A 15,957-nucleotide genomic window follows, 5' to 3' on the forward strand; every position below is an offset into this window, starting at 1 on the left:
ACAAAACTGACACAAACTTTCCAACCGATTCTGGTTAATGTCACCCTTCTTGATGCAAATGTCGTATGCCTGATCTAAAAAGACGGCTCCGAAATGAGTCTGCAGTTGAAACTGGGGGGCTCAATTTTTGATCGGACATTAAACAATGGCAAGTTGGCATGGTCCCAAAGTCACTCCGGCTATGAGGTATTAAGCAGCAGTGGAATAGCATAAAGCTCCGGATAATTTATACCACTTGGGGATCTTCAGTGTGCACTGACTTCTTGCGTACAGGCGCTTTTTGCATTTAGCTTCCAATGAAATTGAAACCCAGGTACTTCAGCTCAGGAACAGATGAAATAGTAAATTATGCATACCTCAATAAAAAGCAGCAAAAACAAGCGACACAGAACAAAACATATTTACGCACAAACTGGATAGCGAAAAGAAATCAACATAACTTACAAGTGAAAGCAGGAGGTAGAGTGAAAACTCTGTTTGAATGACGACCAGTGATGGTGACCGAACCAACTGCTGCATAAGGACAGGGCTGCAAAAAAAATAAGTCATATTAATGTATTCATTTGATCTTACCATCACCTTGCATACAGCACTTCTGTACCAATTAATGCAGAGGAAAGATGCTGAAACGCATGTGAGAAAAAAGAAAAAGGAAAGACAGCAAGTCTGTTGCCACCAGGATATCACCTCATCTATATTTGCCTCCAATGATAATCTGAAACGCATGTGAGAAAAAAGAAAAAGAAAAGACAGCAAGTCTGTTGCCACCAGGATATCACCTCATCTATATTTGCCTCCAATGATAATTAACATTTCACCCTAGAGGTAAACAAGAGAAATTTCAGTGGAGCCATGAAGATATATGACAACCAAATATTAGTGACGAAAAGAAGCAGCCCAGTCTCAGTCTGCACTGCGTACGACAACTTTTACTTTCTATTGATAAAGATACATCAATATTTTTACCTCTTAAAGTGCTACAGAAAAAGAAAAAAGCACTGCCTGGTGTTGGAACCTTAGTAACAGCAGCAATCCGTCCGCTGCTGCAGTCAAGTGGGCCCTACCATGAAAGTGTATCCATTTCCTGCAGTCCTGAGCAAATATGAAAAAAAAAAAAAAAAAAAAAAAAAAAAAAAACTGGGCCAAAACCCCGCATTAATGCTTGTAGTGCCTGTTTACACATTTTGGGCTTGCATACCACCATCATGTTGGATGAAAGACCCAGCAATATGGTGTTCCAAAATGCAGTAATTTCAAGGGAAATGAACTGAGCCTCCCAAGAGTTCCTGATGCCCTGAAAGTGATACACTGGTGTTAAAGTGACCTCCAGTGCTGCCCAGAGAAAGTATTAGTCCTGTGACTGCAACATTCTGTGCCACCTTGTCTCCCACTCTCTTCACTCACTTCCTGCTATTACATGAAGTGCAACTGGCGTCTTCACCACAGAAAAATTTCACCCAAAATTTTAACCCCAACCACCTGCGACAACTGAGGTGTTCAGGCAAAATATATGAGGGATATGCCACAAATTTGTACTACTCCCCACGATTTTGAAGGTATGGACCAGGAAATAGTATGCACCAGGAACTATATTCTTGCGAGGATGCACATTGTAAAAACAAACAATGACAGCCCTCAGAGCACAGCACAAAGTGAATTTCACTTAACTCTTTCATTACCATGCCATTGTGAGCACATTGTAAAAACAAACAATGACAGCCCTCAGAGCACAGCACAAAGTGCATTCCACCCAACTCTTTCATTACCACGCCATTGTGATTCCATCACCAGTGATAGAAGAACTCAGGAAGTTCTAGTTTCGCTCCACCAGCACCATAACGGACTTGCTGTGTCGTCAAGTTCGTACTTCTGGCACAATAGTTTGTTTTTTTTTTCAGCAGGCTTTGTATTTTTTTTCTGCTTGTGGCTATTTTTCAAATGCCTTTGAAATCCGGTTGCGGCGTGGAATGCTCCAACAACCTCGATGACAGCGCTCGCTCGCAAAAAAAAAAGAAAAACAAAAACAAAAAAGTTTCAGAAGAATTTGTTGCCCCTGGAGGAGAGTTGTTTGATGCTATCAGCACCAGCGGCTCAGATGATGATCTGTTGCAGCCTCGGATTTTGATTCCAATATTAAAACTCAGCCATGTGCGTGGCTGTGCCCATTCTTTTGCCGAGCTCTCTCCTTCAGCACGCACTACGCATGCGCCAAGCCAGCTCAGCCCGTTTTCAGACAGACGTGGGACGCTTTCTCCAGCGTGTGTTGCGAATCCTCTGCGCGCGGCGACTGACGTGGCTATGGCGCCTGCGAACGTTAAGCTCTATGTGTGTGTGTGTGTGTGTGTGTGTTTTTTTTTTTTTTGCGGGAGCCGTTTATCTTTGCAGTATGAATCAACGGAAGCACGCGTCAGCTGCTGCGATCATGACGCCCGCCCCAAGCACGGCGTGATAAATCGAATCAGGCTTGTGCAATCAAGCCATCACGGGCAGTCTGCCATATTCGCTCCCCGCTACCGGAGGAGCTATAAAAAGATAAACGCGCCCTGGCGTTATCGCTGCCCAACATCTTGGCACGCTGCCAAGAAATGAGCTGTGGATGCGACGACCAAAACGGAGTGACGCGCACCATCGACATAAAACGCTCGCGATTATCTGCCGCAGCGACACAGAAACCTTGTATTGAACTGTCGCGGTGGCGGTGGCTCGAGCGGCGAGAGGGAAGAAGTTCCAACAAGTGAAATTTTTCGCTCTGTCGCTGCCGCTCGTCGCTGAGATCGCTCAATCGCTTGCATGTGAGTGAGCTGGCCTTAACGCATTTTTTATTTTTTTTTTTTCAAATTCTCGAGTGCAAAAGTGGAGAGTGGGTTCATTATGCGAGTGGGTTGATTACGCGGCAAATACGGTATCGTTTTTTCGTATCGTAAGTGCCGTCACAAGCCAATTTCTGTATATAGAATTATTGATATATCGAACTTTTTCGCGATCCCCTTCGAGTGCGATATATCCGGGTTCGACTGTATACCAGCTAAACAACCAAGTAGAACGAGAGGAAGAAGATGGCTACACGGTATGAACGAGCACTGAACAAGGGTAGAGAGGGAGAAGCCTCAGTTCGCAGGTCAAGCGAACGTTTCTACAATTGGACTTGTCTTCGCTGGGCCTGCTACTCCACGAAGTCTGGTTTGGTTTATTTGTTTGAACGTCCCAAAGCAACTCGGTCTATGAGAAACGCTGTAGTGGATGGCTCCGGAAATTTAGATCACTCGGGGTTCTTTAACATGCACCGACAACACACAGCACATGGGCGTCTTGCCAACCAAAAAGTGGCCGCCATGGCCGGGATTTGCACCCGCATCCTTGGGTACAGTAGGCGGGCACCCTAACCACTGCACCCCCATGACAGGGCTCCAAAAAGTCAATTTTACCTATTTTAGTGCAGTATTTGGATAGCGTATCATTCACCTTCTGCCCAAATCATGTCCCTTCTGCTTGGCTGTCACTCTATGTTGAGACAAAAGAGTGCTTTTGCTCAAGTTAAAGGGAAAGACAGAGTGCCTTTCTTTACTGCAACAGTGGAACGTGAGCAGAGAGATATAACATCAAACATGGTGATAATCTATCGCAATCACGTAACAACGAAGCATCAGCAACAGTTGAGAGGTTCAGCTCACTTTCTTCGGGGGTTACTGCAGCATTGAAATTCTCACTGTTGGGTCTTTCCCACAATATGACAGTGATATGCAAGCACAGAACATGTAAACATGCCTTGTAAACATTATTACAAAGTTGATATATATAATTTTCTTTTGTCGCAGCTATACTGTGGAATGACACAGAAAATGGACGCGCTTATGATACAACCTGCCCGGTCATGTATGGTGCACAGACCTGCTCCCAAGAAACATAAAATGGCACTGAAAGGCACGTTATGCATGTCATCAGAAAATATTTTAATGCTCAATAGGAGCATCATCAGACAGCATGCCAGACACAGGGAAAAAGAAAATAACATGACGAACACACACATTAGAGACACTAGCACATACAATGTCCCCATTTTTACCAGTCAATTTGCTGCACATGTCCTCATGTCCTGGTCGGCAGCCAATGAAGCACGGGCTGCCAGCTGGAGTTTTGTCCAAGTAGAAAGTGTGCCACTAAGTGCTGAATTGAAACTGCTTTTCAATGTCCCATTTCAGATCATCACTGCAAGTCCCTAACGCATTTTCGAATTTTCAAAAATGGAGTATAACACTTCTGAAGTGGTAATTTTTTACTAAAAACAACATCTCCTTTTTAAGTCGACGTTTAATGAAATATAGCCTTCTTAAGTACCAGTGAGCCAAACCAACCAACCGGCCAAACATCAACGTGGTAGCTGCCTCTGTCACAAAAGCTGCCACGACTTGAATATGGTCGAACCTGGGTATATCGAACCCGGATAAATCTAATTTTGGTTATATCGAACTCACAGTATATCCCCTTGAAAATCCCATGTAAAAGTATAGGAAAGCTGCGTCGTATATCGAACTCAATTTCACCGGTCACCTTGTATATCGAACTGCACCAAGCACTGGAAGGTGCGCCTTCCCCAAAGACGATCACATCACCCTCAGCCGTTTGCCGAGTGAAGTTTTCAAGCCACGCGTGAAAGTAATGAGAGGGAACAGTTCAGCGACAGCTGGTCTAGGGCAGCGCCGCACCCTTTCCCCAAAGGTGTGCGCATCTGCGGTGATCGTTTGCTGCATGCCAGCCTATGACATTAGCAAGCCATGTGCGTGAAGGAACAAGAGGGAACCGGTTTGGCAATGGGCGGTACGGAGCGAACGCAGCCAATGCAGCCATGGTGTTCAGTAGAGGGGAAAAACGCGATAGAGCAAAGCGCAAGGGCGTGTCCATTCTTCTGCTGAGCATTCTCTCTCCTTCCTCTCTCTTTCCTGGTCTTCATTCATAGCAGCACGCGCTACGCATGCGCCAAGCCAGCTCAGCCCGTGGCAGACAGAATGTCAGATGCTTTCTCCAGCGTGTGTTGTGAACCCTCTGCGCGCGGTGGTTGACCTGCGATGCGCGTCTCATGTTGTTGTGTTGAACGTTCATAAGCTATGGCGGCTGCGGACGTTAAGAAGCGGCAGTTTCTTTTTTTTTTTTTTTTTTTTTGCATCCTTGCATCCATGAATTAACGCAAGCATGCGGTCAGCTGCTAGCATGACACCGGCTTTTAGCATTTTTCGCTTCAAACGGCACTTGCAGTTATCACGCTTTCCAATGATTTTGTGGCAGTGGACTCCTCTCGCCCCAAGCGCGGTGTGATAATTCAAAACAGGCTTATGCAATTGAGCCATCCCGAGCACTCTGCCAAGTTCGCTCCCCCCCACCACAGGAGCTATCAAAAGGTAAACACGTCGTGACGTTATCGCTGCGCAGCATTATGACGTGCTGTCCATAAATAAGCTGTGGATGCGACGGCCGAAACGGAGGGACACGCCACTGACATGCAAGCGAAAACTTGCAATTTCTGCCGCGGCGACACAAAAACCTGTTTCAAGCTGTCGCGCCGGCTCGAGCGGCAAGAGTGATGCAGTCCTATTAATTTTAAAAGTTTTTGCTCTGTTGTTGCCACTCGTCACTGAGTTTGCTCAATCGCTTGCATGTAAACCAGCTTTATCACTTATTTTTTTTTTTTTTTTCAAATTCTAGGGGGCAAAAGTGGACGGTGGGTTCATTATGCAATGGGTTGATTACGCAACAAATATTTTTTACAATCGTAAGCAGCGTCTCAAGCCAATTTCTGAATATCGAATTATCGATATATCGAACTATTTCGAGATCCCCTACGAGTTCCATATATCCGGGCTCGACTTCATTTCAGAGGCAATGCCAGAAACTACAACAAACGTAATATATTGACTACATTAATTTGCACTGCAGCACGAAACATCTCAACAAAAATTTAGAAAAACAAACTCACTCATAACCTGAAAAATACTTTATATGGTAAAAATAAAAAAAAGCTGAAATAAGGATTAAGCCCAGATGCGCAGGTGATGCAGCACACCTACTGTTAACAGGCAGAAAAAATTCTCCACATGAACTCCACATATAAAATATGGCCAATAGTAAAGGTTTCCTTATACCTAAGTATCAGCGACATCGTAAGTGATGATAACAGTATAAAGACAATCATGACATAATTCTTATATCCTTGCTCTTAAAAACAAGGAAAGCAATGCAAGGGAACAAACCCAGAGGAACAAAGCCTTCAGGCGATGCTCGTAGACTACTATTTTTCTTTACTGCAGTGTGCATTGCAACTTAGCAACTGCATAACTTACCAAACTTGGCATAGAATTTTTGGGTTCTCGTTCACAAGGAACATAAGGTTGCGCTCCAGCCATTCAAAGCACTTCTTCTTCAACTGTGTCAAGCCATACTGTGCAGCAACTTCATAATATGGAAGAACAGTGTCCAGCCTACAGTATGGAAAAAAAAAAAAGTCAAAGTGCATACACAACCAACACCAACTCAAAAGTGATGCAACAAAAAAGGTGATGTAAACAAGCCACTGACAATGTTTGGCAGTTTGCCTTGCTCCTTCTGTCGAGTGAAAACCAGCATAATGAGAACGAAGGGAAAAAGGACAACATGGAAGTATAGGAGGTATGCACGTGACGTCATCCGCTAAGGGCGCTAGCGGCCGGCGCAGCTGCAGTATTCAACTTGTTGTGATCCATGGGGTATGCCTTTCGTGCTACAACTCCGGCAGTGCAGGGACCAGCTTGCAGTGAGCAGGAACTGTGTTATTTTAGCATGAAACCGCACACTCAGACATTATGCATGATATTTCAGTATGTACGTACCAACACAACGCGGGGCGAAAATACGAACTTGTAGAAAGATATTACAGATGGTGCAGCCTATCCAAGTGCGCTAGCTTCGCGCTCAGGCGCAATGTTTTGAACGCATGATAGAGAATGTACCCGTACGTCGGTGACACTGTGTGTGGGGGGGAGGGGGGAAGCGCGAAAACGTACCGGTACGTTCGTGACAGCGAAAGGGTTAATAAGCAAGACTAACTGTGTGTGCTCTATGGCAATCACAGATTCACTCTAAACATTTTCAAGTATACCTTCAAAATATATTTCAAGCTGCTCGTAGCCAAAACTGGCAGAAACAGCTGCACACTAGGGTCCCCCCCGTCTCATCTCTTCTTTTTTTTTTTTTTTTTTTTGTGGCAAAATAATTCCAGAAGCATACAGCACCAGAAGCTCGATGACACAAAGACCATGGGGTCACAAAAAAACTTCCATTGTTTGAAATTTAGTATCATCAGAAGGAACAAAATCCATGTGCAGAAGATGTGGTGAAGTGCATTCACGCAGATTTGTTTACGGATGAGCGGATTTATTGACAGCCTCGCGGGCCACAGCTCACTACTTGTGGGGTGTACAGTGCAACTGGCGATCGCGGAGCAGGTGAAAACTGCTCAGTTTGCACACCGACGCAAACTGCTTTCTGCGCGCACAGCACGACTACCAATAGTGCAGTCAATGATCTGCCGGCTGCCGTCAACTGCACCTTGTGCATACAACCAGTCCAAAAAAAGAAAAACAAGACTGCAGAGCCAATGATGCCAGCCAAGCAGTAGAGCTCAAGATTACGTTCGTGGCTCACGTGTCTGTGCCATACATACTGGCGCACAACAGGCTCGAGCATGTGAAATTCTGCACGCTAAATGCAATCAATAACAGCGGGCAGCACAAAAAAAAAAAAAGTGCCCAGCACTGAGAGGTGGAGGAGCCTTTTTCCTGAGAATGCAGCCCAAGCTCTTTTATCTGCATGAAAAGCAATGCACAGAGATATCGTGGCTAACCACAATCTTCTCCACATTCTCTCTCAGCCACCCTGCCATGAATGTCCTGGTGCTATCCCTGTATGAAATGCCCTTTGGCCGGAGCAATTTCATAAATTCTTATCATCCCAAAATTCTTAACAGCAGAGTTCATATATGTAGCTTCACTGTATAAAAATATTAAGATCAAAGATGTCTACCAGCTGCACACTGCACGATGTTACCTGAAATGACTAATCACACTACTAATTTAAGCCCCAGCTATATTACGTTCAGATACTACCTAAAAAACAAAAGCTGAAGTTGCAGCGGTCCCACAGCTTTAAAAAGACCCCCGTAAAAGTCTGCAGAAAGCATTAGGAAAGTAAAGATTTAATCATTACCACATCTGCTATTAAAGGAATATGGTGCACAAATGTAGAGAACATTTAGCAGATAACCAAATGAAACATGACCTATAGTGCATGTTGGACACTTCTCGTCCTATAGTGCAAGCAAAAACCTAAATCTCTCGAACAGCAGAACTCACTTGATTGTTTCTCCCATTATTTCAGAGCAGAGCTGGATAAGCTCGTCCTATAAAGAGAAAAAAAGAAGAATTTTTCAAAGCCGAACTTTTGCCATTAAAGAGGATAGGCTAAGAAAAAGGGCACCTACCAGTTGAAATAATGTTGCACTTGCCAGTACAGGGATCACATCCTCTGGGTCAATGGCAACCTCATCCAAGTACAGAGAACCAAAGACAATTTTGAGGGCTACAATGGCAGAGGAATATTGATGCAAAAATGAGTGAGGCGGAGGTTTCACATGCATAACTATAATGCTTCAGCTAACTGCTACAGCCTTTCACAAATATTTATAAGTCGGGTATGCTTTAGCACATAGTAACATAGGAAAAAAATATGACTGCAGTGCCAACTGCTTGGTGCAAGCTGCTTACTTCAACGTTTCCTGAATAGAGAGATTAAAAAATGTTATCAAGGCATGCATATACAAAAAAAAAAAAATCGCCATTAAGGAAGGTGCATCAACGTCTCTAGCAATGCTATGTTTTACGACTCACTCCTAGAAAGTCCACGAAGGCTACAGCCCGTACCATAAATTCTGCCTTTCCCATCTTAGACAAAAATTTGAACCAAAAATTTGCCAATTAGTTCAACTGAGGCACTTCAATACAGCCTGTTTAGTAGACCAAAAAAAATAAGAAGGTCTATGATATTCTTACTATCGCCTTCTCTATTTTTTCTGTGGCTGCTCGAAGGCTGCTGAAGCGCCATCTGATGGAAATGGCCGCACGCCAGATTTTCTGCGAAGTACCATACTGCCAGCCATGGGTAATGGGTGCATATTTTTCGAATGTGGCCATCTGCAGAGGCTGCGGCTGCCATGAAATCAGGCTGCATTTTGCCTGTTTTGTCAAGGACCAACTCATCCTAAGCCATACAATAGCAATTCTTGACAATAAAACATAGGATTGATCTTTCCTACCTTACCTCCCAGCATGAAAAACAAACGCTCCAGCTGAGTCAAGCAGCGCTGGAGACTTGCCTATTATCTATTCTTTGGCTGCTTTCACCTCTGTGAGTCAGAGACGCCGCGCAATTTGCAACCGATACATTGTAACCCCCACCTCTAATTGAACTGGTAACACGCCGTTCACAACTCTAACGTCTCAAGAGAGTAGCATGTTGCTTGTTTTGCAGGGTTTAATGTCCCAAAGCGACTCAACTCAGGCTATCAGAGATGCTGTAGTGGAAGACTCCAGAAATTTCGGCCACCTGGGGTTCTTTACCATGCACTGACATAGCAAGTAGCATGCTGTGGCAGCTCTTACAAGGCACGTATGCAGTCTGAAGTGTGGGGAGTTCACATTGTGGGGATTGTGTTCGCTGAGAGGCAGGAAACATGCAGTCGGTGCTGCTATTTTGCTAGCTAGAGACCCCCTGTGGGGTCACTGCGAGAAGACGGGGACAGTAGCCGCGCTGCTGACCCCGCCTGAAGGGAGCTCTTCGGAGAACTGCTGCCATAACATCTGTTCCGTTCTTCCCATGTCGGTCTCACGCCCCCATTAGGCCACCTCCTGGTGACGTAATAAGCTCGACGTTAGGCCGCAGGCAGGAAGCTCGCCATCGATCCGGGCTGTGGCAGGTGCATACATTTTTCCTTTCGGGTTCCCCGGCTGGGTTGTGAACGCACGTGCACCTTGTATGTTTGCTCGATACCAGGCCCGAAAGGAGTCCGGCACCCGCCTGTGTGGTGCCGACGCTTCTGAGTCTGGAGGACGTGGTTTGGCACGGTTCTCCGTCACCGCTGGCCAGTGCTGGTGGCGGCATGCGTTAAGCCATCAACGTGTGACCTGCGTTGTCGAGATGTACTCCGTGCATCCCTCATCCTCCCTTATCATGTGTCGTGCGTGCTTTGACTCCTTGGCTAGCCATGCAGCCTGCGAGCGCCCTTAGCTTGGCAGCATACGCGTGAGTAGCTTTTGCCTTGTGAGCGCAGAGCCGTGATCCCACTCTCGGGTGCTGCGGCTGAGCTATGGGTTTGTACTGAGGTCTGGGGAATCAATGCAGTGTTTGTAATGCAGTGTTCTGTACAATAAACACTTGTGCTTGTAACTTGCGCTCTTGCTTCCTTTGGAGTGGAAGTGCAGGCGCACAGTGTATGCTGACTTTGCCCTCAGCTTGCTCTGGCCGAACCCGCTGCATGTGGGTGAGGTGCCGCATCCCATAAAACAGCAGAACATCAACGTGGGGTAGTGGCTGCCTGTGTTGTCGCTGCATTCATTCGCAGCCTTGAGGGCCAGTTCAGTCAGCTTGTAACGACCATATCAGATGCCTTTTTATCCTCCTTTGCGGGTAGGTAGGGCCGGTCATTAGCTCTGCGGTCTCATGGCTTCGCGCCGGTGGAGATAACAGCAGCAGGAACCTTTATTCAGAGGGAAAGCTGAAGGCATGTGGACTGCCGCCTCTTGCATGAAAGCTGTCAGGGGGGCACCGAAGGGGCTATGCACATAAGAAGCCCCGTGCCGCGCCGACAATTAGCAAAGTGGAGGTTTGGCTTGAAATGATGCCAGTCTGCACATGTTGGGAAAAGCTATAACAATTAATTTCAGCCCCAAGAGCTCTTCAGGCCCCAGCACGGCAACCCCTTCCGCGTTTAGAATTCCCAGACGGCCTCAGGAAGACTGCGTTGGAAGTCGTTAGTATAGCCGCGCGTGCAAGAGGCTGTGGAGTTTTGTTTCTTCCCCCCTCTTGAACTGTACCAAGCAAGATCTTGGGAAGCGGTAAAGGCCAATTGGCAAGAGAAATCTTCGAAGCGCATGAGATTGCGAAATGCAGTAGTGACACGTGCATTAGTACACTGTCTGTTTATCTTATGGAAAAAGAAAAAAAAGTTTTTAATACATACTTGAGGTTGCACTCATATCATGAGCGATAACTGTTGGTTTTTTGTTTTGTTTTTTCATGTTTTAGATTGCCAATGGAGTGTTTTCAATTTTTATAGGTATGCGCAGGCGTATTGTTGCTTTAATGATGGGACGTTTTTTCATCGTACAATTCTATTCAGTTTGTGGGGATTCACAATCCTCTTCCTCCATTGTAACGCCCGCGCGTAATTAACACGCGTGATTACGCGCGCTGGCAGAGAAGTTGGCGGAGGAGAGGGCATGCTGGCCACCCCCCGCCGCCTCCCGGGCCCTGCGGCGACGCTGCCGCGGGCTTCCCTCTTTGCTGCCGGCGTAGCCGGGAGACCTCCTCTCCCGTTCCGTGTCGAGGAGCGCGACTGTAGCAACTCGCTCGAGTTCTTCGGCGAATGAGCGCGCACGCGCGCGGTTCATGATTTCCGCCGAGGAGACCACCGCCGTCACCGAGAATCGCCCATTGACCGTAGGCACTTACCGCAACGGGATGTGAGCGAGAAGCTGTGTCAGGTGAGAAGACTCTTCCTCTCACCTACTTGAAGCGCTTCCCTATTAGGTGGTTTTTATTTCACCCCCGTACGCGGCGTTCGCTCGCTACACGGTGGTTGTTATTAATTGCTATTCCTTTGCCGTGTACTCGAGCACAATAAACTCTCTTCGAGGTGTTTGTCCCCTCTGGCCCGAACCCGCCGCAGTGGCGATTTCTCGCACCGCGGGTTGGGGGTCACAGCTCTGTCTGCTAGGGCTGGCACGTCGGGGCTAGAAGGCGACTGTAGCGTCTAGCCTCCCCGTGGCGCATTCTCTTACGAGAATGAACCCCCATAAGTTGTAAATTGTAGCTCTGTCCTGTCCTTGTCTCTCTAGTCCTTTAACGCTACATTTTTCGCTGAACTATCTTCAGGAGACCTGGTGCTGTAACGCTAGCCCTTACTGCAGCTCGCGCCAAGGGACTTAAGCCAGACTGAAAACTGGCATCCCCGGGCCTTGCTGCAGTGGGTCATGACGGCTCGTGCTAAAATACAGAAAGCACCCAACAGCATTGATCGCAGCACCCTTTTTTAAATTGATCAGGTACGTGTTAGGAACGGAAAAGCCGGACTAACCACGAGAAGGCACTCATGCATTTTTATGTTGCTGAGAGCCGATCCACAGGTTCCTCCCCTGTTAGCTTCACTTTTGAGTGCGAATTGTAGGTCCTGCTAATCTTTGTTGTGCAGCGACGGACAGGGTCGAGATGACGCGAAGGGTGTTTTGCTTTGTATGCGCAGTTTTCAGCTCAGCTTGTCCGTGCCCACTGTAGTGCACGGAAAAGTCGGGTTATGCTGCCGACTAGATCGTTTAACGTTGTAAGCGAGACAGGCGACGCTGAGGTCCTTTGATATCACGTCTTGGCAAGTGACCACTTTCGGTTATCTTTGGTACCTTCTCAGACGACATTCACCTTTGTGATTGTCCTGCGCTTGCCCATTTTCGGTTGAGAGCACAGCTCGCATTTTACCAGCCTTTGCCGTGGCGAGCCCGTTCCGTAGCATTCCAAGAGCGAGCCACTTCGCTGCGGCTCCAACCCGATATGTAAGTGGAAAGAATACATGTTTATTCTGTGTACAATGTTGCGAACGATTTGAGTGATGAAGCATCTTTCGTATTTAACTTTTTAAGGGCTGTACATTATGTGTGTTTTCAAGTGTTTTGCAACGCTCATATGTACAGTATAATATTGTAAATAGCACCAACTGATTAGCTTCATTCACTGCAGAAGAGGCTCTTTTGTCTCTTTGTTTGGAGCCGAGCTCGGGATCCCGTTTTTCTGGGAAAAGAAACCGGTTGCCACGGTAGGGGGTGAGCTTTTCTTCCAGGTGTGAGCAGATACCTTCCCCTTTTTCCGCCGTGCATGTGTGCCATGTAGCTGCTGTTTTGTGGACTTCCCCGCCGAGCGTCTTTGCAGATGTCAGGGAGGCCATGTGTGCATGGTAGTTGGCGGTGACGAATTCATCAAACGGAGGCCATGCGGTGAAAGAAAGTAAAGAAAGATGTTTACAGCGGCCGTTGAGAGGCATGCTGGTTAGCAGCGTCTTGTGTATTTGCTCGCCGAGATGCGAGAGTTTACCGCGTCCGCGCTGTTGCAAAACCTCCTCTCCCCGGGCTGCTAAAGCATCGTCGAGCGCACACCTGCCAGGGAGGAGAGAAGTGTGTTTGTAAATAGTTTACTGCTTCAGTGCTTATTTTACCTTTTAGCGCCTCTGTAGTGGACCGGGGAACAGTATGCATGGGCACCCTTTATGGAATGTGCGTGTAATCACCGGCAGGCGCGAGTTGTCCGTTTCTGTCCAGCCTGTCCATCTCTTGACCATTGGGATGTGCCGTTGCCTAACCGTGCCATGTAGGGCCACTAACTTGCTTCTTTTGGAGGAGAAATTGTTTTGGATGTGTTTTTGTTCACTAACTTTTTGTGTCTTTTAGCCCCTTTAAACTGGACAAAGGTAGTGCCATTCCCATCGGTGTGTGTTTGTGTGTGACGCCTGTACGTAGTGCAGAGCTGTACATAGTAGGTTCCTGTCAGTGTGCGCAAGCTTCTGGCTTTGTGATGCAACAGAGGACACTGGTGCATTGGTGACACGCGGAAGCCACTAGCGCGGAGGTGCCTGCATCACAGCCTGGAATATTTACACCCATGGGTGCCTGCCGAGCTTCACCACCGCAGCGTGGCTTCGACGGGTGAGCTGGTTCCGGCTGCCGATTTCATTGGAGATATCATGGCTCCAGTGGACTATTGTGCCGAACTTTTACTGGTGTCCCGTCGAGCGTGGTCCGGCCGGTGCTATAATATATAGCATGCCTTTGTACTGTAGGTATGCAAATTCGAATGATGTATATGTGTATAGTTTGTACTTTCAAGTGATAGTTCTTGTATTGTTTGCATTGTGTATGTTTTTGAGCACTTGTCTTCTTTAGGGCACATCTGTTATGTTATGTAGTTTTAGTACTGTCAGCAATGTTGCTGTGCAAGTATGTTTGAGGGCTGGAGGTATGGATAAAGGCTGGCATCTCACTAATGCATGCTTTTGCAGGTAGTTTTGAGTTGTGCTTAATGACCGTCACTCTACTTTCAGGGTAACAGGGGCATTTAAGAAGAGGGGAATGCGGGGATTGCGTTCCCTGAGCAACGTGAAACATGCAGTCAGTGCTGCTGCTTTGCTAGCTAGACACCCTCTCTGGGATCACTGCGAGAAGAAGCTCTTCTGAGAACTGTTGTCGTAACATACGTTCCATTCTTCCAGTGTCGGTCTCGCGCCCCAACTGGGCCGCCACCTGGTGACGTAATAAGCTCAATAAGAGGCCACGCGCAGGAAGCGGACGGAGAGGCCGCCATCAACTCGAGCAGAGGCAGGTGAGTACGTTTTTCCCTCCGGGTTCTGCTCTTTCGGCCGGGGGACCGCAGTTTGTGAACGCACGCGCAACTTGCATGCTTGCTCGAAATCAGGCCCGAAAGAAGCCCTGCACTTGCCTGTGTGGCGCCAATGCTTCTGAGTCGGGAGGGCCTGGTTGGGCACAGTAGCCATCGACATGTGACCTGTGTTGACGAGATGTGCTCCGCAGATCCCTCATCCTCCCCCTTCATGTGTTGTGCGCCCTTTGACCCTTTGGTTAGCAGTGAGGCCTGCGAGAGCCCTTAGCTCCACCGCATCTTCAGTAGCTTCTGCCTTGTGAGCGCAGCGCTGCAGCCTGCTTTCGGGTGCTGCGGCTGAGCTACAGTTTGTAACGAGGCCTGGGTATTAGTGCTGTGTTTGTAATGCAGCTTTCCGTGTAATAACTTGTGTACTTATAATTTGTGCTCTTGCTTCCTTCGGAGCGGAAGCGCAGGTGTGCAGTGCATGCTGACCGTGCCCTCGGCTTGCTCTGGCCCGAACCCACAGTATGTGGGTGAGGTGACCACACCATCTAAAAGCATCGAATTTCAAAAGCATCCTACAACATGCGTTATAAAAGCTATAGCCTTAAACTTTGTGTCAAGATGCAAAGCGGAAGTCAGAAGGCACTTTTTTCCGCAGGATTTCTGGTGTCCACGAACTAAAAGCTCAGTCATTGAAAGTCATGTCAGAAAAGACTGGGTAACGAATAAATACCACATCAAAGTATTCAGTTGTCTGCAGCAAATGTTTCCTTTCAAGCTACAACAGAGGAGGATGCAAGGCATGAAAAAATAAAAAAATAGAGGAGGATATGTTGTTACTCATCTACAATATAAAGATGGCTCATTTTTAACTACAACATTCATTACAATCAGTAGCAAACAGTACATAATGACAAAAAAGCAAGGCAATGGACTCACCGTCAACGGTAATAAGTGGGTCTTCAATTCCCACCTCAACAGTACCTTCTTCTCTTTCCTTCCAATCTCCGCAGAACATGCTTGCAAAATATGGAGACTGCATGGGGTTAAAAAAAAAGAAAGATAATGCACAACTGTAAACAAAACAAAATTTTACAACTCGTTTTTTCTTTAATCTTTTCAGCTTTCTGTTACTCATCAACATCCAATTTGGTGCGACACAGCCAACGACTTGATGTGAGACTGCTGTATAAAAGGTTCATTCTAATTAAAGAGACTGCCACCTCACATGGTTGACATGTCTCCAGTTCTTTTTCATCCCCTTCTAAGGTTGGCTTTTATTTTTCATTTGAT

At 46.8% G+C, this 15,957-nt stretch overlaps 1 protein-coding gene across 2 annotated transcripts in view; it reads right to left on the minus strand.

Moving 5' to 3' along the window:
- The window catches only part of gcl (germ cell-less), a 75,118-nt gene that overhangs the window by 53,618 nt on the left and 5,543 nt on the right, over positions 1–15,957 (minus strand). For both annotated transcript variants that reach the window (XM_084588236.1, XM_084588235.1), the window contains exons 3-7: positions 15,604–15,700; positions 8,507–8,604; positions 8,379–8,425; positions 6,333–6,470; positions 445–529 (exon numbers count right to left, since the gene is read on the minus strand). In XM_084588236.1, coding sequence (XP_084444362.1) covers positions 445–529; positions 6,333–6,470; positions 8,379–8,425; positions 8,507–8,604; positions 15,604–15,700 — 465 coding nt within the window. The remainder of the gene's footprint in view (positions 1–444; positions 530–6,332; positions 6,471–8,378; positions 8,426–8,506; positions 8,605–15,603; positions 15,701–15,957) is intronic.

This window comes from Amblyomma maculatum, chromosome 1 (assembly GCF_055883805.1).
Source record: "Amblyomma maculatum isolate TAMU_Amacu chromosome 1, ASM5588380v1, whole genome shotgun sequence".
NCBI classification, from domain to species: domain Eukaryota; kingdom Metazoa; phylum Arthropoda; class Arachnida; order Ixodida; family Ixodidae; genus Amblyomma; species Amblyomma maculatum.